Source organism: Brienomyrus brachyistius, unplaced genomic scaffold (assembly GCF_023856365.1).
Source record: "Brienomyrus brachyistius isolate T26 unplaced genomic scaffold, BBRACH_0.4 scaffold57, whole genome shotgun sequence".
Classification (NCBI taxonomy): domain Eukaryota; kingdom Metazoa; phylum Chordata; class Actinopteri; order Osteoglossiformes; family Mormyridae; genus Brienomyrus; species Brienomyrus brachyistius.
The window spans coordinates 1,859,299-1,886,173 of NW_026042332.1; the positions used below are offsets into that span (position 1 = coordinate 1,859,299).

Genomic DNA, 26,875 nt, shown 5'->3' on the forward strand with positions numbered 1-26,875 from the left:
AAATAGAAGAGAACAAAAACAATTCTAACTTCCAGTCTGAATCTGTGTCTAGGTTAACACAGAATTCTTCAACCCTAAACTCGCAAGTCCCACAGGCTCTTAGGAGTGATGTCTTTATTACATTTTTTAATGGTAAAATAACTAAGATTAGAAAGACCATCACTTCTGTGGCCACATACAGCTACCAGCCTTCTACTAGTCCTGTTCCTACTGATATTGACACTTTTAAATCTTTCTGTCCTAAAAACAATCAGAACTTTTGAGCTTGGTTTTGAGCACGATCCTGTTAAACTTGTTAAACTCATCTCTTAGGCTTGGATATATTCCGAAACCTTTTAAAATAGCAGTTATTAGACCTGTTCTAAAGAAACCAAGTCTTGAACCTAGTGATTTAGGAAACTATAGACCCACGCAAGGATTGCAAATCTTCCTTAATGTATTAGGATGAATTTGCGGACGATTACGTTGCCCACGTGGCATGGAATTAACCCTTCTACTGAAATATTCTGGGAAGTCATAATTGTGGATTAATTCTGTGATTATGTGGACTGATCATCCTGAAATTCAGATAAATCGTCCATGATTCACCCAGAATATTATTGAACTGCACAAACGTTGTTTTTTACCAATCACCTGTAACACCTATTTTGTCATATATACCTTGAGTCTCATAAAAAGAAACCAGGTTGCTTATCTAAGCCATTAGATCGGCATGCAGTATGCTTATCTTGGTTACAGGAGACAGGGGAGGGTCGTTACACAGCACCTTATATTCTCTTTAGGGGGAACAGGGAGGCTTTGCGCAAAGACACCTAGCACAAGGATGCCTATTGTACAATGTTACCGCAAGCAGCATCACTCGGACAAAAGGGGGAATTGGAGAACATATTGCCTGAGGGGAAGGGGTGAGCCTGGCCAGCTCATCCCCTGCCCTCACGCAACGCTACATTTAGTATAAAGGAAGAGGAAAACTCAGTGTTAACCGAAGCTCAGCCGTGGGATAGAGCGCGCATCGCCCGGCACTTTCTCAGGACTTACATCTTGGTTTCCTGCCAGGACTGAAAGGGACTCCCCAGTCTAAGAGTGAAGGTAGGTGATGATGGCACATCCGAGTGTGAATAGTTTTGCAGCAGCTTATGCGTTTAATTGATCATGGGGATTAACTATCACCGCTCGTTATAATAATTCACATTTACTATATTTTATTGTTTCTTTTCTATATATACTTCTTCGTATAATATAAACTATTCTATATCCCTTGTAGTACGAGGTTATTTTGCATTGCTTTCAATACGATAGTTTGGTATTGATGTCAGTGTGAGGATATTTTGTATTACTTATTAAAGCGTTTTTGAGTGAACCTAAGCGTGCCTGTTTGTTCCTTCGAGAGGCCTACATCCCTCTCACATCCATTTTAATACACTTTCATTTCAAAGATCCTAGAAAACGTTGTTCATCAACTGTCTTCTTTTCTATGGAAAACTAATGCTAATGAATTATATATATCAGTCTGGCTTTAGATCAAACCACAGGGAAGACAGCTTCAATCAAAGTATTGAATGATTTGCTTATGGCTTCTGACCGTGGCTGGATATCGTTGTTGGTATTACTAGATCTAACTGCAGCATTTGATACTGTGGACGATAATATTCCCTTGGACCACCTAGAATCTGTGGTTGACATTAATGTAACAGCTCTTTCTTGGTTTCACTCTTATTTAACTGATTATTATAAGTTTACCCATGAAATATAATTTCCTTCCAGACAAGTCCAGAATTAACACTCATTTCTCATGCATAGTAAAATTAGCTTTAGCTTACACAACCCTTAAGACATACAAGCCAAGCATGAGTGACCTTGGGTCTAAGGCAGATGCAAAGCCATTGATGTGCAAATCATTGTAGCTCTTGCAGAATGTAGTACTCAGCAAAAGTGCTACTTATAATATGTAACAGACTCTGAGTCTCAATCATGCTCAGTCCAAGGTAAGGTATCCAACACTTGACACCCCAAGATTTTTGGATTCCCTCTGGCCCAGCCCTCATCTTAATTAAGATCAAATCATTATGATATGACTTGGATATTGGGAGAACCAGAACTAACCACTGTTACTGAGAAACCAGAACAAATGAAAAACACATATACAGAGCATCTGCAAAAATAAATCTGTATTTTAATAACAGATAATAAAAAGAAATAATAATAATAATACATTTATTTTATATAGTGCTTTTATACTAGATACTCAAAGTCACTTTACAAAGGCAAATCAGGGAAAAACAAACACAGACACACACATTAGGCAAACAAACAGGACAAAGTTCTATCAACAATTACAGGCAATTTTCAAAAGAGGCTCTTAAGAGAGTCTTTAAAAGATAAGAGAGATGAGGAGTTCCTAATGTCACTAGGAAGGGAGTTCCATAGAGAGGGGGCAGTAACAGAAAAGGTCCTGTCATGCTGTCAGTAATTAGTGATTTTAGGAGATTACTGGAGATTACTGTAAGCAGAATGAAGGCAATGTTTGGGGGAATGTCTATATAGTAGATCAGTTAGATATGATGGGGTAGGGTAAGCGGTTTGGAAAATGGATGGATGGATGGATGGGGCAAGACAGTGAAGAGATTTGCAGATGAAGAGCAAAACCTTAAACGAAATGCGCTGCTACATAGGAAGCCAGTCATACATCTGCTGTGCGATGTGTAAGGGAGTAAGAGAGCACAACAGATGTGTGACCTCTAGGTCTGTTCCCTCTGCAAATATTCCCCAATCTGAAGTGTCAAAACAGCCTTATACAGTAGGGCCCCGGCGCGGCTTCCTCAGTCCACACCTCAATAAGAGAGCACAAGTTCTCAAGGACATCTAGACTGGCAGACTCCACCGGAGAGCCAGCAACATCATCAAAGACTCCTCACACCCTGGATACTACCTTTTCTCCCCCCTCTCCTCTATCTTATCTAATCTGATCTTATGTTATATAATCTTCCATCCATCCATCATCTCCCGCTTATCCGAGGTCAGGTCACGGGGACAGCAGTCTCAGCAGGGAAACCCAGACTTCCCTCTCCCCGGCCACTTCAGCCAGCTCCTCTGGGGGAATCCAGAGGTGTTCCCAGGCTAGCCGAGAGACATAGTCCCTCCAGCGTGTCCTGGGTCTTCCCCTGGGCCTCCTCCCAGTAGGACATGCCCGGAACACATAACCAGGGAGGCATCCTAAGCAGATGCCTGAGCCACCTCATCTGGCTCCTCTCAATGTGGAGGAGCAGCGGTTCTACTCTGAGTCTCTCCCGAATGACCGAGCTCTTCACCCTATCTCTAAGGGAGAGCCCAGCCACCCTGCGGAAAAAACTCATTTTGGCCGCTTGTACTCGCGATCTAGTTCTTTCGGTCGCTACCCATAGCTCAAGACCATAGGTGAGGGTAGGAACGTAGATTGACTGGTAAAGCGAGAGCTTTGCCTTTTGGCTCAGCTCTTTCTTCATCACGACAGGCCGATGCAGTGCCCGCATCACTACTGACGCCGTACTGATCCGCCTGTCGATCTCTCGTTCCATCCATCCCTCACTCGTGAACAAAACCCCGAAATACTTAAACTCCTCCACTTGGGGAAGGACCCCCTCCCCGACCAGGAGAGAGCATTCCACCCTTTTCCAGCTGAGGACCATGGTCTCAGACTTGGAGGTGCTGATTCTCATCCCAGCCGCTTCACACTCAGCTGCGAACTGTCCCAGTGAGAGCCGAAGGTCACGGTCCAATGAAGCCAACAGAACCACATCATCTGCGAAAAGCAGAGACCTAATCCTGAGGTCACCAAACCTGACACCTTCAACGCCCTGGCTGCGCCTAGAAATTCCATCCATAAAAGCTACAAACGGAATCGGTGACAAAGGACAACCCTGACGGAGTCCAACTCTCACCGGAAACGAGTCCAACTTATTGCCGACCATGCGGACCAAGCTATAACACCAGTCATACAGGGACCGAACAGCTGTTATAAGGAAGCCCGGCACCCCATACTTCCGGAGCACTCCCAACAGGACTCCCCGAGAGAGACAGTCGAATGCCTTCTCCAAGTCCACAAAACACATTTAGACTGGTTGGGCAAAATCGTATGAACGCTCAAAGACCCTGCTGAGAGTATATAGCTGGTCCACTGTCCCACGGCCAGGGCGAAAACCACACTGCTCCTCCTGAATCTGAGGTTTGACAATCCGACAGACCTTCCTCTCCAGAACCCCCAAATAGACCTTACCAGGGAGGCTAAGTAGTGTGATCCCCATATAGTTGGAACACACCCTCCGGTCCCCTTTCTTGAAGAGGGGGACCACCATCCCGGTCTGCCAATCCAGAGGCACCGCCCCCGATGTCCACGCAATGCTGCAGATGCGTGTCAACAAAGACAGCCCCACAACATCCAGAGCCTTAAGGAACTCCAGGCGGATCTCATGCACCCCCAGGGCCCGGCCACTGAGGAGCTTTTTAACCACCTCAGTGACCTCCGCCCCAGAGATAGGAGAGTCCACTCCCAAGTCCCCAGACTCTGCCTCCTCATTGGAAGGCGTGTCAGTGGGATTGAGGAGGTCTTTGAAGTATTCCCTCCACCGACCCAAAACGTCCCGAGTTGAGGTCAGCAGTGCCCCATCACCACCATAAACAGTGTTGATGTTGCACCGCTTTCCCTTCCTGAGATGTCGGATGGTGGACCAGGATCTCCTTAAAGCCATCCGGAAGTCGTTTTCCATGGCCTCGCCAAACTCCTCCCACACCCAAGTTTTTGCCTTGGCGACCACCAAAGCTGCATTCCTCTTGGCCTGCCGGTACCCGTCAGCTGCCTCTGGAGTCCCACAGGCCAAAAAGGCCCGATAGGACTCCTTCTTCAGCTTGACGACATCCCTCACCACCGGTGTCCACCAACAGGTCGGGGATTGTTGTCACGACAGGCACCGACCACCTTATGGCTACAGCTCCAGTCACCTGCCTAAACAATTGAGGCGTGGAACATGGCCCATTCGGACTTAATGTCCCCCGCCTGCCCCAGGACATGGGAGAAGTCCTGCCGGAGGTAGGAGTTGAAACTCCTCCTGACAGGGGATTCCGTCAGACGTTCCCAGCAGACCCTCACTATATGCTTGGGCCTGCCAGGACTGGTCGGCTTCCTCCCCCACTAGCGGAGCCAACCCACCACTAGGTAGTGATCAGTTGACAGCTTTGCCCCTTTCTTCACCCGAGTGTCCAAGACATGCCTACACGACTACAAAGTCAAGTATCGAACTGCGGCTTAGGGTGTCCTGGTGCTAAGTGCACATATGGACGCCCTTATGCTTGAACTTGGTGTTCATTATGGACAATCCGTGATGAACACAGAAGTCCAATAACAAGACACCACTCAGGTTCAAATCGGGGGGGGGGCGTTCTTCCCAATCACACCCCTCCAGGTCTCACTGTCATTGCCCAAGTGAGCATTGAAGTCCCCCAGCAGAACAAGAGTGTCCCCAGGAGGAGTGCTCTCCAACACCCCTTCCAAGGACTCCAAAATGGGTGTGGGTATTCTGAACTGCCACTTAGCGCATAAGTGCAAACAACAGTCAGGACCCATCCCCCCACCTGAAAGCGAAGGGAGGTTACCCTCTCGTCCACTGCGGTAAACCCCAATGTACAGGCGCCCAGCCAAGGGGCAATAAGTATGCCCACCCCTGCTCGGAGCCTCTCCCCGTAAGCAACTCCAGAGTGGAGGAGGGTCCAAGCCCCCTCAGGCAGACTGGTTCCAGAGCCCAAGCCGACCCATATCTAGTCAGAACCTCATGCACCAGCTCAGGCTCCTTCCCCGTCAGAGAGGTGACATTCCATGTCCCTAGAGCTAGCTTCTGCAGCCGAGGATCGGACCGCCAAGGTCCCCGCCTTTGGCCACTGCTCAACTCGCACTGCACCTGACCCCTATGACCCCTCCTACAGGTGATGAGCCCATTGATGTGCTTTGTTCAGGCTGTGCCTGACCAGGCTCCATGGGTGCAGGCCTGGCCACCAGGCGCTCGCCATCGAGCCCCACCCTCAGACCTGGCTCAGGGGGGGCCTCGGTGACCCGCGTCCGGGCAAGGGAAATCGTGGATCCAATGATTTTCTTACCATAAGGTGTCTAGTGAGCCTAATTTGTCTGGTTCCTCACCCTGGACCTGTTTGCCTTGGGTGACCCTACCAGGGGCATAAAGCCCCGGACAACATAGCTCCTGGGATCATAGGAACACGCAAACCCCTCAAACACGATAAAGGGTCGGCTCAAAGACATCTTATCTTATCCAATCATATCTTAACTAATCTTATATAAACTTATCTTTTATAACCTTGTCTTAGTCTTATATAAACTTATCTTAACTTATATAATCTTATCGTATATAATCTTATCTTATATAACCTTATCTTAACTTATATAAACTTATCTTATATAAACTTATCTTATATAACCTTAACTTATATAACATTATCTTATATAACCTTATCTTAACTTATATAAACTTATCTTATATAAACTTATCTTATATAACTTTAACTTACATAACCTTAACTTATATAACCTTATCTTAACTTATATAATCTTATCGTATATAACCTTATCTTAACTTATATAATCTTATCTTATATAAACGTATCTTATATAATCTTAACTTATATAACAACTTAAAAAAACTTATCTTATATAACCTCATCTAATCAACCTTAATCAAAACAGTAAGAAAATAATTGACAAGGCCCAATAATAGTCAGCAGTCACTTCTGCTGCAGCCAGAGATGGCGCTGAATCTGCTCCAAGCTCCGCCGGTTCGCCGCCTTGCGTCTCAGGCACCCGCGAATTAGATTGCAGCAGCCTGTCAGAGAATAATTTGGCACATAGTTAGTCAGAAAAAAACACTCCCCGTCAGGAGACTCAAGTCACGGGACAAAAAATAAGCTGCTCACCAGAAGAGACCCATGGGGGGAATTTCAGGCGGCCTGAAATGATTGCCGTCTGGTTGTGGAAGGGTAGGTAGCCGCACACTAGAGTAAATAGTGTAACCCCCACAGACCAGACTGTGGCGGGGCCAGCCAGATACTCTCTGCTCAGGAACCACTCTGGGGGAGCGAAGATCTTTGTGCCTGAAACAACAAAGCAAAATCTTTCATAAACTCACAAAATCTTTCATAAACCTATATTTTTACTGAAACAAGTTAGATTAGGACTCATGAACACAAATCCAACTCCCCTGCAGGAAGTTTGATCACATGTCCAGATTTCTTGATCACTGCAGTGTTTCCCCTGGGTTTGCAGCTTTTTTTTTTGTTTGTTTTGGGGGGGCAGACAGTCACCGACAGGATTCATGGTCTTCATGTGTTTCTTTTAATGACAGCAGTCAATATAACAACTGAACTAAACATCAGAACATTTCTTTTTATGACAATAATCCATAAAATGTCACTGCAGTGTATCTTTCTGGGCTTCTGGAAGGACATTTCTAGAGCCTCTTGATATGGGAAGTCAGAAACGTCCGGCCCATTTATTCCCGATCTGCAGGCAGGCTGCAAGATGGTCTTCCTTGCAGCCTATTGCGGATGTTTGTCCTCCACCCTGGGAGCAGATATTTTTGTCTGCTTTTCAGGTGGTTGACGCGACATATTTTCCAACGTGTGCTCCCTGTCCGCTGGTGGGAGTGTGCTCACCTGTGTGCGTGCACGTGTCTGTGTGTGTGCATCGGGGCAGAACTCCATGTGCGATACAGAGACCAGAGGACAATTGTAAACGCACGACCGTGTAGAGACAAAAATGACAAGCTGTTGTGTAAATAAGATGAATAACATAAGGCTGTTTACTTTTGATAAAGGCACAATGTATAGCCCTGTTCTATAGGAAAGGTAACCTTAAATGACTTCTGTTGTGATCTGGAGCTATATAGAAAATAAAATTAAATAAAATTAACTTGACCTTCAACGGGGGGTGGGAGGTGCCGTTGGAGAGGCGGGGTGCCCCCCTTATATAATGGTAGACCTGCGTGAAGTTGGTCCCCCATATGCTTCAGATACTGGTCTCAATTGTATGTGCCGCGTTTGTGCCGTTAAAATTTTTTTTGTGCTGTTTTAGTTTCTGACATATAAATGTTTGTTTACATGTTGACGTCAGCAGTTTGAAGTTGGCCCCCCATTTCCAGCAGACCAATTGCAATCGTGTGTGTTGCGTTTGTGCTGGTTTGTGCCGTTAAAACTGTCCTTTGTGCTGCTTCAGTGCAGAGATATTATTTATTTACATGGTCATGTGACTCCGCCGTTAACTTTGCCCCCCATTTCCTTCCGAACCGGTCTCAGTAGTGCCCTTTAAAAATTCTGTACTATTTTTTCTGAGTTATACCTCTTAGTTTATGCCTTTACATGATTGTGTTTGATGATTCCGCGACAAAGCTGGACATAGACTTAGTCAGCCCCACCAGTCAGATACTGCATTTCAGGATCCTGCTGAATAAATTCAGATTCTCAGCGACTGACAGCCATATGCATTTCATATGTAGCATGGAATTAGGTAGTAATAAGGTAGTAATAGCAATAAGGGAGCACTGCATTTTCACGTGAGCAATGCCATCTTAGAAAGGGGGGGGGGGGAGCGTTAATATTTGTGAGGTCTATATGTGTGCATTAACTATACACACACACACACACACACACACACACACACACACACACACACACACACACACACACACACACATATATATATAGTCAAGCCCAGAATTATTCATACACCTGCCAAATTTTGACTTTACGTTACTTTTATTCAACCAGCAAGTTTTTTCTTGATTGGAAATGACACAAGCGTCTCCCAGAAGATAATAAGACATGTACAAGAGGTATCATTGTGGAAAAAAAATATTTCTCAGCTTTTACTTACATTTGAACAAAAAGTGGCATGTCCAGAATTGTTCATACTGTACCTTTTGCAAACTTGGCTAAAGAGCAGATAAAAATATCAGCGTCTTATTCGCGTTGCGTACCATGTGATAAGAAGGGACCCCGATGGAAAGAAATTACAGATGCGGTGACATTTCATATCGCCAAAGATATGGTGCCCATTTGCACTATTGAAAAACGGGGTTTTCCAGAAGCTAAAAACAATCGACTCCAAATATGAGCTCCCAAGCCGAAAGTATCATACCGAAGTAGCCCTACCACGTTTATATAGCAAAACAAAAAATTGCACAGCTGCTGGAGAATGTGCTGTGTTACTCAACTACCTCAGACCTGTGATCCAGCCGAAACATGCAGCCATACATGAGTTTGTATGCTAGTGTTTCATATGCATTAATGAAATGTAAAGAGGGGAAGCATTTAGGCATCCTATAAGTAAACAAATGTCTGTGCTGTACAGTGTGTAATTGTAGTTCGCCTTTTTGCTGTACAGAGAATGGTGTAAAGGACCCAAGAATTGACGAGCCACTGGTGTTTCTAAAAAGGCTGTCAGTGCCTCACATTCAGCTGGACAAGAAGAAGAGATATGGCTGTGGTACAAGCCGAGCTCGGCCTCCCCACCCACCAGCTTATCACAGAGGGCCCAACAAGGTGGGCTTCAAGGCAAAGGATGGTAGAGCGAGTTCTGGAACAGGAAAAAGCCATAGCCCGGATCTTGGGGTCTGAGAAGAAAACTCAGCACCTCATGCCGACATGGCAAGACATAGATATTTTATAATCAGTAAACAAAGCTGTGAAACCACACCAAGAATTCACTGAGGCCCAGTCTGGGGAGACTTATGTCAGTGTCTCTTACCTCAAACCGATGCTTCATCTGTTCAGAAGCAGTCTCTTACAGCCAGATGAGGGAGATACTGAACTAACAAAACTAAACAAAAACAACATACTGGGGTACCTTAATAGAAGATGAACTGTCACAGATGAACCCTTGGACATGTCTTCACTAATGGAGCCCAGATTCCGCACGACTTACACTGAACATAACAAGGTGGAACAAATTAAGGAAAGAGCTGTTATGGAGCTGAAGTTTCTCCTTGCTGACGAAGCAGCACAGCCTGAGCTGAAGAAGAAAAAGACATTGGCAAGCTTCTTCAAGAAGAAAGTGCCTTCTACCTCCCAGTCCAAGTCAGAAAAAGTCAAAAATGAGTTGGCAGCCTATATGCTGTCCCCTGACATAGACCCAGACACAGATACAAGTAAAAAAATCGGAGATTTTAGCTTTAGACAATATCGCCCAGCCCAACATACAGACATACGTATTTTTCGCTGTATTTTTACAAAGAAAGTAAAACTTCATTATCGGACATTTTTATTTAACCGCCATGTACAACAAGTAAGAGGGTCCATGGGAACCAATTTTCCCCTCCAAGGCGGCTGCCTGCCAAAAGCCAGCCAAAGGGAGTAACCCCCCTCCTTCTGGGGATGTGCCTAAATTCTCGTCTAAACCCGCCCATCTGTTCACTTGCAGGGTGTTACCATGAGATGGCGCTTTCTTTACTAAAACACAATTTAGTTGTGGTCACAAGTTTACACACACAGGTACAACAGGTATCAACCAGAATCTTTTGGTATCCATTAGCAAGCTTCTGGCATAATTCTGGCTGAATATTTGACCACTCTTCTTTGCAGAATTTCTAGTTAAATTAAACTAGCTGGGTTCCTGACACGGACCCGGCTTTTAAGCATAACCCACAAATTTTCAATAGGGTTGAGATCGGGGGTATTTCACAAAGCAGGATTTCTTGCTTAGCCGAATAACTTCTTGGAGTTAAGGTGAACTGAAGACACAGCCGAAGTTTTTACACCAGAGACAAACAGGGCTAGGTACTTGGCTAGCGCTCATGCTGGTACATACTAATCCAGCGCTATGATATTGTACAGTACATACAAAAACCCCTCGGAAGTGCAAAGCATGTGCTTTCAATCTCTGCCTTCAACCAGACAGGAACTGTTTTGAAGCTTGGCATCTTGATCAGGAGCGACAATTTGTTGTTCTAATATTCATTTATTGTTTTGTATTAGTCCTGTAATATAATGTGATTGCATATTTTATTTATCAACGTTTAATCTGTTGCATGTTATAAACTGTAAAAAGGCTAGTATTGTGTCTTTTCTTACAGTTTTTTTCAATCGCTAAGACAGAGTTGAATCTAGGGTAGTATCTCTTTACATGCCTGATCCATCCTTGGCATTTCTCTGGAGAAATATCTTGGCATCCAGCATTCATTGTTTGGTCTTGTGTCAATTTGTTTATATTATATGGCTTTTACCATCTATTTTAGAAAGGGTCTTGATAGTAATTTAAGAAAATTACATATTTCAGTTTTGACGGTCTTGTTAGCAGTTTTAGGGTCAGTATGTTGGTATCTGCAAAATGACCTCTGAAAATTTAATGTTGTGAGTGAGACAGGAATCCATGACTTTTAGTCATGATTGCATTTAGTCATTGATTGCATTTTGTATAAGATAATGTTGTGGTGACTGTTTGAAGAGTTTTGAGAAAGCAACTCCAGAATTGCAGTATCTGTCTTAGCAATTGAAAAAAACTGTAAAATTCACACTGCCTTTCCAAACTGATTGGTGTGAGGAGCAGTGACAGACATTCCATGGGCCATTGACAGTATGCAAAGGTGTGGTGACTCCAAAGTCACTTCAAAGTTGTAACACTTTAGTAATCACACCAAATACAATTTTGTTTGTGTAGCCAGCCCCAATGTCTATAAGCCTCAGAGCTCAAAAGTCTTGGCTAAAAATGTTTATGATGTGATTTTTTACAATTTGTCAGCACCACTGAAAATAGGTTTTAACAAAAAGATAGAATAATCACTCTCTAAATGATCTCCAATTATTGGTGCTGAATAAAAGTATTTGTAGCAATTTGGGATAAATGTTTTTTTAGATAGGTGAAATATTTTAGTTTTTCCAAATTGTTGAAATAATAAAAATCATTTTGGGAACGAAACTGCCAATTGCCAAAAGTCATTTATTGAATCAGTCACTTGTTTGATGAAACTTTAAACCTTGCTCACCTAGTTAGACACAACTTGCAGACTTGTAACTTGGCTTCTGATGAGCCACACCTGTTCCTGATATTTACCTGAGGACAGGTGTGGCTCATCAGAAGCCAGGTAGGATAGAAAACCTGCTGGGCAGTAGCCCTCCAGGACCGGAGTTGGAGACCTCTGCACTAAGGAATGTGTCTGTTTTATTCAAGCACCGTACAGAACCATTTGATTTTTTTATTTTCATTTTCCACTCTGTCCACCTTTATTCTCCACAATCATCCTTATTACTTTGTTTAGGCCTGTAATTAGTCTGTTACACACATCTTGGGTCACTCTCCTTTTCCAAAACTACTGGTAAGACTTACTCTGGTAAGTCACTTCAGCTTTCATAATCACTGCTCTCCCTGGTGGATGGATAAATCATTGCAAGTACTTTACAGACAGAGGTAAGGGGCAGATCATGCCGGCCCCCTTGTTCATTACATCATCGTGGGGGATCTCATTACAGTCAATGTCCCACCCAGGACCCAGCAGGGGCCAGTCATGGACCAGCCAAGGCCCCATCATGGAAACAGGGGAAAATTCAAGTGGCTACATCTGTAGACATTGCAACACACAGTGCAGGCAAAATGACAAGAGTTTATTATACATTGTTGTAGAGTATTAAGCATTAACTGGTCGCATTTGCTGCCGTGGCGTTCACTAGCTACCTTGTAGCAAAACGCTATGTACGTCTGCACGTAATTTAGAGTTATGTGATGTGCTTTACCACTGTAAATGGCACACAATCGCTTTTCACACCGCAAGAGCCACTTTACATATTGTCGTTTTGCTTTTTCACTCCCACAACTCAAGAAATGGACGTCCTGTGCTGTGCTGAGTTGGTAGAACACATGATAACCTGGGTCAAGCCTGCAAGTAACGAGGCAGTATGTAACGGTCGGTCATTTGTGAAAATATCTAGCAGGATCCTGAAATGCGGTATCTGGCTGGTGGGGCTGACTAAGTCTACGTCCAGCTTTGACACGGAGTCATCAAACGCTCCACCTTCTGTTCACATGAGAAACACGAGCCTGAGCACTATACGGCGATCATGTGAAGGTGTAAAGTAAGAGGTATAACTCAGAAAAATAACAGCACAGACAATTTTTAAACGGCACAAACTACTGAGACTGGTTCGGAGGCAAATGGGGGGCTAACTTAACAGCAGAGTCACGTGACCATGTAAATAAGCAATATCTCTGCACTGAAGCAGCACAAAGGATAGTTTTAATGGCACAAATGCAGCAAACGGGATTGCGATCGGTCTGGTGGAAATCAGACGCAAATGGGGCATCAACTTCACGCTGATGACGTCACCATGTAAACAGACATTAATATCGCAGAAACTAAAACAGCACAAAGGATAGTTTTAACAGCACAAGCCAGCACAAATGCAACACATACAATTGCGATCAGTCTGGTGGAAATCTGAGAAAAATGGGGCACCAACTTCACACTGATGATGTCACCATGTAAACAGACATTAATATCTCAGAAACTAAAACAGCACAAAGGATAGTTTCAACGGCACAAGCCAGCACAAATGCAACACACACAATAGCAATCGGTCTGGTGGAAATCAGACGCAAATGGGGCACCAACTTCACACTGATGATGTCACCATGTAAACAGACATTAATATCTCAGAAACTAAAACAGCACAAAGGATAGTTTTAACAGCACAAGCCAGCACAAATGCAACACACACAATTGCGATCAGTCTGGTGGAAATCAGAGGAAAATGGGGCATCAACTTCACGCTGATGATGTCACCATGTAAACAGACATTAATATCTCAGAAACTAAAACAGCACAAAGGATAGTTTTAACAGCACAAGCCAGCACAAAGCAACACACACAATTGCGATCGGTCTGGTGGAAATCAGACGCAAATGGGGCATCAACTTCACGCTGATGATGTCACCATGTAAACAGACATTAACATCTCAGAAACTAAAACAGCACAAAGGATCGTTTTAATGGCCCAATCTGGCACAAGCGCGGCACATACGATTGAGACCAGTTTGGTTGAAATCTGAAACATATGGGGGGCAACTTCACGCAGGTTAATGGTAGGGGAAACACTGCACTGGAAAACACTGCACTGGACTACCCGCCACTTGCTATTGAACCAGGGGTTAGTTTGACAGGTTTTAATTAGCCTCTCTCACTGACCTGAATATTTTGTGTAGTGGGAATCTGTCCAGATATCGCCACAGCCAAAGTCGATGAGCTTGACCTCCAGAGTGTCTGTCCTGATCAAAAGGTTCTCTGACTTCAGGTCTCGATGGAGGACGCCTGAGTCCTGGCAGTGACGCAAGGCGTGGAGGACCTGCACCATCACGTGCCTGGCAACACCTTCTGACAGGAGGCCTCCTTTCCTTTTGCAAAAATCAAAGAGATCTTCGCATGGGTCCGGTCTTTCCAGGATCATAATATAATCCTGTGGTCCATCAAACCAGTCGATGAGCTTGAGCACGTTGGCACAAGATGACTCATTGCTAACAAGCTTCATCAGCGCCACCTCCAATGGCATGGGCCCGTCAAGTCCAGGCTATGAATGGGAGGGAAGGATATACATATGTTTAGACAGAAATTCTTCCAAATAAACCCAGCTCTATGACTGAAAACACTTACCAGTTCTAGCTTCTTTTCAGTCTTTCTGGCATATTTGATTGCCACCTAGAGGTAAAAAAAAAAAAACACAAATTTAGTGTAGGATTTATTGAGAAATCATCACCTTTTATAGGTGCCTGTAACAGGTGCAATAAAAGGGATCCCTATGAGAGATATTACTACGCATGTCGCGGCTACACCATTTGGTCACTTACTGGGAAGCCATCTGCCTTGCGAATGCCGGCAAAAACTGCCCCATAGCCACCCGTTCCAAGTAGATGGCCCTGGAGGTACAGGTCCTCCAAATGTTCTACAACATTAAGCAGGTACACTTCAGAAAAAGAGTCCATACAGCATTTTCTACAGGATAACACAGTTGAAGACACTTCACTAATAACTTTAAATAGCATGCATTAATATTTCTTTACCACATGCCAATCCTAAACTTGGCTTTTAAATTCAGTATTATCATTAGTTTGCCTTTTAGATGCTGCAGTCAGAGTAAGATCGGGTTCAGAATCAAAACGTATTGAATCAATTTGGGTATGTTTGCTTTTCAAACGTTCAGCGACATTTTTTTTTATCAATCAATGAATCAATTGTTGCATTTATTTGTTTAATCTATAAGTCCAGTACACTATTCGCATCTGCTTTTGCAGCAAGCCTTATGAAAGAGATTTACATGGCTTTCTTAGGTGTCATTTTCATTCTCTATCAAAAGACTTCAACTTCCAACCTTTGCGGGGAGTTTTGGACCCGACTTCGTCGGTACTCCGGACTTCCGTACTCTCTCTCCTTCTTTTCGCAGGAGATTCATCAGCGGAATCGGAGTGGGAGCGTTTTTTACCCATTTTTACTGCTATGAGTAATAGATAATGAAAGAGTAAAGACGTTCTTCTGCAATGCTAAGCAAGAAGTAATTAAATGATGCTTTTGTGGCTGACCAGTTACGGATGGATGGATGAGCATCATTCAAATATTGTTGATTTTTGAACAACAGACGGCATCATGCACGGGGTTACATGGGCTGAAGCCCAGAGGTCCCTCACTCCCCCCCCCCCCCGTCGTAAAATTGAAAAAAAAGAAGAGACGTTTGAATATATTATTTAGCAATAATATAATTAGTTTTTAATTTGCATATTCTCCCCCTGTCATCGTGGTGTTTCTTCCGGGTTCTCCGGTTTCCCTGTATTTCAAGAACATGCTGAGGCTAATTGGACTTGCTAAATTGCCCGTAGCTATGCATGTGTGAGTGAATGGTGTGTGAGTGTGCCCTGCGATGGGCTGCCCCCCCATCCTGGGTTGTTCCCTACCTCGTGCCCATTGCTTGCGGGATAGGCTCCGGACCCCCGCGACCCAGTAGGATAAGCGGTTTGGAAAATGGATGGATGGATAATTAGTTGTGAATTTGCATATTGGTGTTTCTTCCGGGTTCTCTGGTTTCCCCGTAGTCCAAAATCATGCACGATTATTGAATATGGATGAATTGTTAATTGTTCTGTAATAAGCTGTGGTTCATTCGTTCTAAAGCTCAAAATATCTCCAAGTAGTACATCAGAAATCACGGAGTGACAAGGAATCTGCCATTACAACGCATTAAAACGCAGAAACAACTTAACCGGATCCTATCACATAGGAAATGCAGTCTAAAGTTTCTGACTCAGTCATAAACAGCGTGGCTGGTTTGTGGGAATATTTAACAAAAATGATTAAGGAGAAAAAAGCGAACCAGATCACCGAAAGGCAGTCGTATTCCGCTGAATGGGAATACACTGGGCACCGCATCTAATGATCACGTTTGTCTGGGAGAAATTGATCATTATATATGCGGATGATGGTTATTACCGCTTTTTTCTGCTTCTTAATTATGTCTCAGACAGATTACCATCTGATTCACATATGTATATTTATATTAAAATACGGACAGCGTCGCAATTTACTTCATTTTATTGACGATTTAAAACTACAGTAGTTGTCTCAAACGCTTTTCAAATTACAGTACCTTACCAATTAAATTTCTGAAGTGCGTATAATGCCAATACGATATAACACAATACAGTACTGTACATAATATTCAATTCAATTTTATGTATACAGCGCATCTTCGTAACCTTACGTTGTCTCAAAGCATGATATGTTCCCAAGGCAGTCTGTGTTTCTCATCTTTCTGGCTCTTTACTGTAGGCTGTGAAAACGATCGTTTCTATTTATGTAGGCTCCTGAAACGTATGTAATATATTACCTATATTGTTAAAATACAGAAAACAACACACAGACAAATAAAAAAAGGTCATGGATTTTAAAATGGTTTGTTACTTAATACTCAGGCGCTTGTTAATATTGATTCAAAAGTTCAAAACAACAGACATGAACTTGGCACTTGCTACATTATAAGTGTGTATCAGATGTATAGTAACACTACGGAGCCCCTGTGTCTCCATATCTCTGCATCGGAAAATTAGATGAATAAGCAATACACTTTTGTCCAATATTGCCGGTGCCAGCCCAGAAATTAGCCAGAGCTTATTAGCGAAATAACGTTACATCATGTATTATTCTGTGGGAAACGAAAGATCGATCTGCTGGCCAGATGTAATAAGAATCATAAACAATGCAGATCGTAAGTAAAGTAAAATATAAATAAAAGACTGTGTTCCGTTTTGATCAATTGATCCCCCAAATAACTAATAAATTATTAACCAACAAAGTGATTGACTTATTTATCCTCCGTTGTTTCGGCTTGGCGGTGTAATTATGTGTGGAGTTTAAGCTACGATCTTAAAGTTCCCAGTTTCTATTGTGCGGTGTGACACATGAAAGTGACCAGGAGTTACAAAAGGCATGACAACCCAGGAACTTGTAAACCGGGACCAGGTTCCGTAACTTCGCTGTGAAAGCGCCTTACATATGGAATCAGATTTGTGCCAATATTATCAAGCAAACTTTTTTGACATCAAGCAAAAACAAGGCTAAAGAAAAAAACTAACTGAAGCAAAAAAAAATGTCATCTCAAAAGTAAAAATTATAACTTGCAAACACATGATTGGTCTTTTGATTATGTTTTCATTTGTTTACGTTGCAAGCTTACTCGCTCGCGCTCCCCGACTTTTTTGTTTATAGTTCTGACATAAACGTCTCGCGTGGGCGGGTTTTTTTTTCAGAGTCGCGTCCCCATTGGCTAATACGTTTTTGACTGACAGGTCAGTTCCCCCCCACCGCGACCCTAAATAAAAATAAGAAGTGGGTTCAGAAAATGGATGTATAGTGTAATAGAAACTGTGTTGCGATATTGTAAGAGAAGAATATTGTAAGAATATTTCTGACAGTTTGACGGCTAAGGAATGCAGTGAACTACATTACTGTAATGGGAACACGTGATCTTTTAGCATGTAAATGTTGAGATTACCCAGCTCCATGCCAAAGACATGGCTGAACTTGAAGCTCACCCACAACCCAAAAACCAAACCAAAAAACACTGTTACTCATATTTATATTCAATTTGCTATTGATAAATAATTTGATAAATAATAAAACTATCTAATAAAAAATCAATTATATGTTCAATATTCATTATTTTAGTATATATTTTGGCTATTATCGTCTCACACTGTAGCCCATGATGCAGTAGATATAGCACATAGATTATGAGTTTACTCAGAAATGTCAGTCTTGATTTAATTGAACATTTTAAAAGTAGAATGTCTTATTTATTGTCCCTTGAAACCTTATCGTTTAGCCCAAGGAAGATCTAGAGTCTAGATCTACAGCTGCATCATTAGCCATGCCATTGTCTAATATAACATTGTCTAGTCCAGTGGATCCCAAACTCTCTCTGCAGGGCCCCCCTTTCCCAGATAGGAACATTATTGATCCCCCCCACCCCATTCAATCTACACAGGTTCAGAATCAAACTTTATTTAATAAAGTTTTCTAATCGAGCGAAACAAATGCAATTACAAATGGTGCAATTTCATCACTGTGGGAGAAATAAAGAGCATAGTGAAGTTATGAAGAAGAATAAACAGCTGTCTCCACAGGAATGGCTGGGAAATTAACCAGCTCCCAGTCAGAAGAAAACGTAAAAGGGGATCATCTCAAGTCTCACACTTTTCCGTGGCTGGTGTGGACTTGCTTTGTGCTGCACATCTTCTCAATTCAGGGTTGCAGCTGGGAAACAGTCACTCTTAGTTCCTTTTCAATGTGCAGCTTTGATCTGTATTTTGTCTTAATAGAGACCACAGCAGAAAAGCTTACAGGTAGGATGTAGCAAAAGGAAGGAGTGTGCCCACAGCTTTCCCTCCTAACACTGAGTAATCCTTCTCCACTCCAATTCAAAATGCAGCCAGTGTTTTAGACTTAAACTGCAATGAACTGTTCCTCCTCTGCAGTGCTGAAATCCTCATCTGGTGTAGCACTGAAGGGGTCTCCGATCCAGTCAAATATTTTAGGCTCCTGGAAACGTTTTTGTAGAGTGGAGAGGTGAGCTTTCATGCATGGGATCATTGTGTTCTGAAGTTTGTTGAGCTCAATGAATGTTTTCAGGTTCCCAAATGAGTCTATATTTCCCTCAGTAACTCGCTGCTCCCACATCTCCAGTTTTCTTGTGAATGATGTGATTTTATCTGCCCGATGTGGAAGGTGTGTATCGGTGCCTTGCATCTGCAGATTTAGCTCACTGAGTTTCTGAAACATGTTACTCAAGTATGCAACTTTCAGGAGGAATTTGTCATTTTTAAACTTATTGGCAAGCTCGTGACCCTCTTCCTCCATGAAAGCGCTGATCTCATCTCGGAGCTCAAAGATTCTGGTAAAAACTTTCCCGCATGACAGACAACGAGCCTCACTGTGAAACAAAGCAGCTGTGTGGTTGGAGCCCATTTCCTCGCACAGGGCAGGAAAAATCCGGACTTTGATGGTGCGTATTTTAATGCAGTTTACTGTAGCGATGACATCCGTCATTACATCGTTTAGCTCGGGACTCAGCTGTTTAGACACCGACGCTTCTCAGTGGATCATACAGTGTGTCCATCGCACATTGGGGGAGATGCGCTTCACGAGTGCTTGCAGTCCGCCCCGTTTCCCAGCCATAGCCTGAGCCCCGTCGGTGTTTATGATTTTAAGCATTTATTCTGCAGTGGCTCTGCCAGTAATTTGCTTACAGAATCCTTGAAATTTGTTGCTTGAAATCCTCAGCATCGATACATCTGATGTACGTTATGAATAAACAGTCTCTGTCACTGTCAGAGGGGCGGCATGGTGGTGCAGTGGTTAGCACTGTCGCCTCCCACCTCTGGGACCCGGGTTCGAGTCTCCGCCTGGGTCACATGTGTGCGGAGTTTGCATGTTCTCCCCGTGTCGTCGTGGGGTTTCCTCCGGGTACTCCGGTTTCCCCACAGTCCAATAACATGCTGAGGCTAATTGGAGTTGCTGAATTGCCCGTAGGTGTGCATGTGTGAGTGAATGGTGTGTGAGTGTGCCCTGCGATGGGCTGGCCACCCATCCTGGGTTGTTCCCTGCCTCGTGCCCATTGATTCCGGGATAGGCTCCGGACCCCCCGCGACCCAATAGGATAAGCGGTTTGGAAAATGGATGGATGGATGGATGTCACTGTCAGTAGCTTCATCCACCTGCAGCGTGAAGTGGCGTCTGTCCCGCATCTTGTCAGTCAGCTGCTCCTCTATGTCTTCTGACATGTCATGAATGCACATCGCAATCATATTGTTTTATAATGGAATTGCCTTTTACATGCTGGCTGTTGTTTCATCTATCATAGTTGCAACCATATCGATAGCGGAGGGAAGCATTAATTCCTCAGCTATTGTGTGTGGTGTTTGACAGTGAGCAATTCAGTAGGCAACTTTATATGATGCTAGTTGAGCGTTTTTAGGCAAAGATACTGTATAACTTTAGTAATGATGCTTTGTTGTGCATGGTGGTTTGTGAGTTTTCCTTTAAAGAAACCAACTGGCTTATCTTTATGCTTAGGGTTTGTTGTCTCCAGATGACGTCTTCATTTGTTTGGCTTCAGACTGTCAGCAGCGAGTATTTTCAGACACACAACACACTGTGGTCTCTCCTGGTTACCCACCATTGTCGTTGTGAAACCAAGGGCCAGATATGACTCATCATATTTTCTCTTCTTTGCTTTGGAGCTTGAACTTGCAGCTGATGAAGAGTCAGCCTCTGCTGGAGGCTTGGCTGGGTGCACAAACTTGTCCATGTTTTTGCTAGCAGTGTTCGAGTGGAACGTAGGCTATCCTATTGGCGTGCCCCCCTGCAATACCTGGGGTGCACCCCCCAGTCTGAGAACCACTGGTCTACTCTAATATAATGGGTATGGGGTTTAGGCACAACAGACTTTCTTATTCTGTAAAACACGTCACATTGCTTCCAGGTCAGGTCTGCGCTACAATCTAAGTTGAATATACTGCTATTTTACTCAAGAGATGCTTTCACAAGCTACCAAAGATGGGTGCAGGTTGACATCTAAAACTCCTGCCACCAAAATGGATAAGGGCTTTAAGCTATACGCTTCCTCATACATAAGCAACTACAAGTGAATGTATCTGCTTATGTTATCTAATGTTATTAGGATAGAGCCTTAAGAAAAATTGGATTTTATAATGTTAGCTAACGTTAGTAGTCCTGAATGGGGATAATTCAGTACGTCACTAGCAATCTAACACCAACAAGTTAATCTTAACCGATAGAGAACTCTCTGCAAATTTCTGATTTCTTATTGCTAGCTATTAGAGCTTCATAGTCTTGCTGTCGCTTATTTTCCCCCAGTATCATACAAAGACAGGCTGAGTGGTGATGTTAGCACCTGGGCAGCCTGTCACATGGCTATGAGGAAGCCACACAGCCTGAGAGTAACTTTAGGGATGTGTTGGGTGTTCTGTTGGAGTTCTCAGTCTGTTCCAGGTCAGGGACAGTATTTATCAAGCTTCTCAGGATATAAGTAGGAGTAGAATGATCAGTGATCATGACCCGGCCCCCTTGACTAATAATATTATGGTTCTTTATGGCATATTTGTGGTTCTCCCCTATTTATAAATTCATGTCTCACATTATATATCCATAATATCCAAAGATTTCATGTGATGGAAACTTATGGTTGAAATTCCTTGATTTTGTGCATTATAATATACAGCAGAAATCACTGCTAGGATTGTCCCACTTCTAGAACTTTACTGGTCATGACAAGAACATTTCCTTCTTCTCACTAACATTTGGATATTTAAATCCAAGAAAATGCCAACAATAAAAACCAATAGCTTTCTCCTTCTCAGACAAGTGGATGTAATGAGACCTGGTTTCTGGTTCGGTCATGTGACCTTTGATATAACCCCTATTAAAATACACAGTTTGTTACTAGTGTGATATTTGTGTGTTTGATGTTGATCTGCCCGGCAACTAGATGGCCAGCCATTGGTTCAGGTGTCGGATTCCTGGTCATCCCTATTCATGAACTTGATGAGAATACCATCAAGAAATCGCCAGACCACCGCAAAGCCCAGTAAAGAAACCAGTCCTGAAGCCTGCTGGTGAAGACCTGCTACCCAACAGTGAACTGCAACCCCAAGACAAAACCTTTCACCTTAAACCTTCACAAAGAGAGAAATTCAAAGGGGCTCCACTCCAACAACCGCTCAAAACACCGCACCATCTGGAGTGCTACCATTCCCTCAGCTCATCACCTCTACAACCTACTGTCATCCACCTAAAGAAACAGATCCATATACTACATCTGTCATGTTAGTTGTCGTGTTAGTTAAGAATAAATGCATGTTTTTTTACACAACTTCAGCCTCCGTTCATTGAGTGCTCACTGCCTCTGTGCGAACTGGCTGTTACGCTCTGAAACCTCAAACTCGCCTGAAATATCATGAGACTCTCTCTCTCAACAGCCATGAGGGGAACTTTGCTACCAATCGTTTACATGATCTGGTAATGCAGCTCACTGGACGTGCATTCTAATACAGGTTACTAAGTGATATTGGTAATTGGTAAATCCCATTTAAGTCTCACATTTGCAAACTCACGGAGATTCACAGTTGAGTTTGGAGGAACCAACCATTCGGTATAACCGCACTGCACTGCTGGAATTCATGGACACTTTGTTGATATAGATATAAATAGGCAGCTACAAGTTCATAACGTCTTTCGGACGTTATTTAATGAGGCCATAAAGCAAAGATACATGTCAACCAGAAATCTTTGTGCCGACTGACCACCAGTAGCGAATAAGTTAACCTCATGAAATTTTTAAATGTGAAGAAAATAAATCGATGGATGAAGGAAAATAACACATAATTTCGATTCTATGTTTGATAAGAAAATAAACTAATTAGAAGCCATCAATTAACAAATCAATAACAAATAGCCGTTGCCATCGATGACTATGTTGTTTTGGATTGCAGTGATTCTCAGCTATCAGTCCGTCATATAACATTAGTGGGTGGCCTGTCAGTCAGCTCAAAAGCTTGAGTGCCTAAATGAAGATGTACAGAGGTCTGTTTCTCTTCATTTAATGTAATGTAACATATAACAGTAGTCAGTGTTGACGTAGACAAACTTGGTCTCCCAGACAGCTTTCCAACATGTACTCTAAATGTTTTCATGCTGCATGTTGCCAAGCCATTAGCTTCTGTCATCTTGGCCAGATTGTTTTGTTACCCCACCTCTTTTACATATCCACTGGCCAGGGGACACACGGTATAAGCATGTATTCCATACAACTAAATGGATTTTGTTGCAGTTTTATTTGCCTAGACATTGCTGGGCTGACTGTACTTTAAGATGACGGCTATCATAGGGCATTATGGTGTGTGTATGCGTTTCATTTTAATATATTAAACTTCTTTTTCATAGCATTGCTTAGGGAAGTTCTTATGAAACTTGAGATGGTGTTTGATCAACAAAAAATCATTATTGGTCTTGGGCTAAGTTGTTGGACCTAGGCATTGACGAAGGTCTGCTGCCCCTGCAAGACCTTCATCAACTCAGTCTGGAGCAGAGGATGCAGCAGGATCCAGACCTTAAACTAAAACTGATGAGCATTTCTCAGGGTCGGCATGGTGATGCAGTGGTTGGCACTGTTGCCTCATATCTCTGGGACCCAGGTTTGAGTCTCAGCCTGAGTCACATGCGTGTGGAGTTTGCATGTTCTCCCCATGTCCTCGTGGGGTTTCCTCTGGGTACTCCGGTTTCCCCCACAGTCCAAAAACATGCTGAGGCTAATTGGAGTTACTAAATTGCCCATAGGTGTGTGTGTGTGAGTGAATGGTGTGTGAGTGTGCCCTGCGATGGGCTGGCCCCCCATCCTGGGTTGTTCCCTGCCTCGTGCCCATTGCTTCCTGGATAGGCTCCGGACCCCCCGCGACCCAGTAGGATAAGCGGTTTGGAAAATAGATGGATGGATGGATTTCTCAGGGTTTTTTTTATATAATAAACAGATTGCATTCTATTCTGATGGTGCTTCTGAAACTAGAAGTGATCGTCTTTTAGGATTATTTCTGTTAGGGCCTTGGGGGTGAGAACACAAAATGGCATCCAGAGGGCGGTCTGTTCATTCAGCCTTACCTCTAGTGCCAAGCCCCACATCTCAGCATCTCACCAGCTGTTGCGCGGCAGGGGGTGGTTAGCGCCATGCCTTTCACCTGTTTTAAAAGCACTTTAGAACAACATGCACCAACACCACATTTGAGCGGGCGAAGGGGGGCATGGGGTCTTTTCACACCCCCATTCTCTGTTCGCCATTTGGAGCTGGGGGCTGAGAGGAAGAGCTGGCCGCCTGGCCGGGGTCTGAGCTGCTGGGCTTCTCGGCTGCTGCGGGGTCCTGGGTGGTCTTCTGGTCTCCTCGCCAGAGGAAACAATAGGGGTCCACATAGAGTATATATGGGGAGTGAGAGTATGTGTACAGCATTCATTTCTGTGTGTCTAAATGTTGGGTGAATGTGTAAATATTTGTTTATGTGTGCATGAGGGTGGGAACGTATGCTTGTATATGTGTGTGCCTGTTTGTTTATACACACATGTCAGGTTGGGTCCTAGACTCCACCTGAAATAACATCTCGGACTCTATTCCCCCCCGCCACACTCCCTGCTGGTGGATGGGGCCCCCGGCCGCTGGTGCGTTGGTGGTTCTCAATGTCCGGGACTGGGTGCTCGGGTGGGTGCTGGTTTCACCTTCAGCGGTTGCCTGGCGGGGTCTTGCCCTCCTGGCTCGGTCGGGCCCTTGCTGGCAGGTTGGGGCGCCCTTGGATCTCTGGGCTCGGGGCCCGGTCTGCCCTGGTGGGGCCGGCCGCTGGTGGAGCCTGCGGGCTCGCCTCCAGGCCCCCTGGGGCTCCTGCACTGTGGCTGCCGGATGGCCTCCCTCCAGAGCTCTCCTCTGCCCTTTTCTGGGTGAGGGCTGCTATTCTCCCTGTGGTGGTCCTCTGGGGCTCCCATGCCCTGGGGGGCCTCTGCATGTCTGGGGCCCGGGTCTCCTCTGTGTCTGCTTCATGTCCTGAGGGGTGGGGCTCCGCACACACACTACTAGACATTTACATGGAGAAATCTTTTGAACACCAGCGCGCTCACACACACAGGTGTACAAACTGGTACTCACAGACACACACTGTCTCGGCTGTTGCTTCTTAACATGGTCATTGTGATTCGTACAGATGTTGGTTGTTTTCTCTCATCAGCAGGTATTGAAGCAGATTATCTGTGTTTTTTTTTCCTCTTTTCCCTCCCTCTGTATTTCCCTTCTTCTCAGTTTTCGTCCTTCTTTCCCCCTCTTTCTCCCTCTCATGAGGAAATAAATAAAAATAAATAAATAGAAATAAAGTAGTCCTCCGCAGAGCGGGGGTGGTGGAGGGAAAAAAAATAAATAAATAAATAAAAATCCCTGATGACGAGAGGACAGGGCCACTGTGCTACACGCACAGCCAGACAGTCAAAATAGGAGGCACAACGGGCCCCATCAGTCAGCGCGTGCACGACTACTATACTACAGGCGAAGCCGCCCCCTAAAAGCAGTCTGACTGCCAGGCACTTACCCCCACCGTCCAAGTACAGCAGTGATGCTGACTCGACTAGGGGACCACGACAGAGCAACGCGACGCCCCAACCAATGATACCCGGCCTAAAGGAAGCAGTGGAGAAGAAGACGTCGCCCGCCCATACGTCTCGCACCCGATCAATAAAAGCCCCATCCCACCCAGTCTCCTGGAGACATAAAACGGTAGTGTCTTTGCACATTATTAAAATAGCCTGCACCTTTGCCCAGGAGCACAGCCCCAGGGCATTCAAAGAAGTCAATAAAAGAGTCATTTTAAAAGCAGGCACAAGGAGACACGATAAAACCAGTAAAACCGGGGCACGGAGCTAAAACACACACAAAACCACTGAAAGCGAGACGTCCCCACACCAGATAAAACCGCCAGCACCACCACCCGCCACCCAACTCAATGAGCGGGCGACGTCAGGGATAAAAGACACAGAGCGCACCGGATAAAAAGGAAATAAAACAATAAAACTGATAAATAAATGATCAAGAAATAAGTATACCCACAGACAACAAAAACATAAAACAGGGGATGGGGCGCTAAGGGATGATGGTAAATCATAAAAATAAACCAAACAAAATAAATAGACAAGAAACATACATCAAAAAAAAGGAAACAGAAAACCACAAAGCATTCAGTTAAAAGTCATCGCCATCGTCCGGACCCGAGCTTGCAGCACTGCCGCAGACTGCATCTTCTCCTTCTGCTGGTGAAACGAAAACACGATGTTGTAAATAAGGCAGTCGTGGGATTCGAACCCACACCTCCCAAGAAACGAGAGTTTAAATCCAGCTCCTTGGACCGCTCGGCCACACTACCCACGTTATTCCTTATTTTGCAATTCGGCTCATATGAAGAACCTTTATATACAATAGGTATCCTAAGAGAAACAGGCAGGTCTTGTACGCTGATTTGTGTTGAACCGTTATCGAACTCCAATAAGTCGGCCTCAAGAGAAAGTCACATTAGACACCCACATGCATTTTTAGCGTGAGGAAACTCTCTCTAGACATATACAGACAACCAGGCTTCTTAGAAGTTAAATATGGCAGCGGTGGGATTCGAACCCACGCCTCCGAAGAGACTGGAGCCTTAATCCAGCGCCTTTTTTTTCTTTTTTTTTTATTAAACACTCAGACAGACAGCGCTGCACATATGCCACCAGCAAAGGGCAGT

At 44.0% G+C, this 26,875-nt stretch overlaps 1 protein-coding gene across 4 annotated transcripts in view; it reads right to left on the bottom strand.

The window, feature by feature from the left end:
- LOC125724529 (serine/threonine-protein kinase pim-1-like) overlaps nucleotides 1-26,875 on the bottom strand; it is a 195,469-nt gene that overhangs the window by 125,107 nt on the left and 43,487 nt on the right. The window contains exons 1-6 of one of the 4 annotated variants that reach the window (XM_049001267.1): nucleotides 15,382-15,636; nucleotides 14,861-14,955; nucleotides 14,667-14,711; nucleotides 14,205-14,583; nucleotides 6,952-7,128; nucleotides 6,688-6,860 (exon numbers count right to left, since the gene is read on the bottom strand). In XM_049001267.1, coding sequence (XP_048857224.1) covers nucleotides 6,763-6,860; nucleotides 6,952-7,128; nucleotides 14,205-14,583; nucleotides 14,667-14,711; nucleotides 14,861-14,955; nucleotides 15,382-15,496 — 909 coding nt within the window. In that variant the 5' untranslated portion in view covers nucleotides 15,497-15,636 and the 3' untranslated portion in view covers nucleotides 6,688-6,762. Of the gene's footprint in view, nucleotides 1-6,687; nucleotides 6,861-6,951; nucleotides 7,129-14,204; nucleotides 14,584-14,666; nucleotides 14,712-14,860; nucleotides 14,956-15,381; nucleotides 15,641-26,875 lie in introns of those variants that run through there. The other 3 variants (XM_049001268.1, XM_049001269.1, XM_049001270.1) reach the window with 3 other exon arrangements.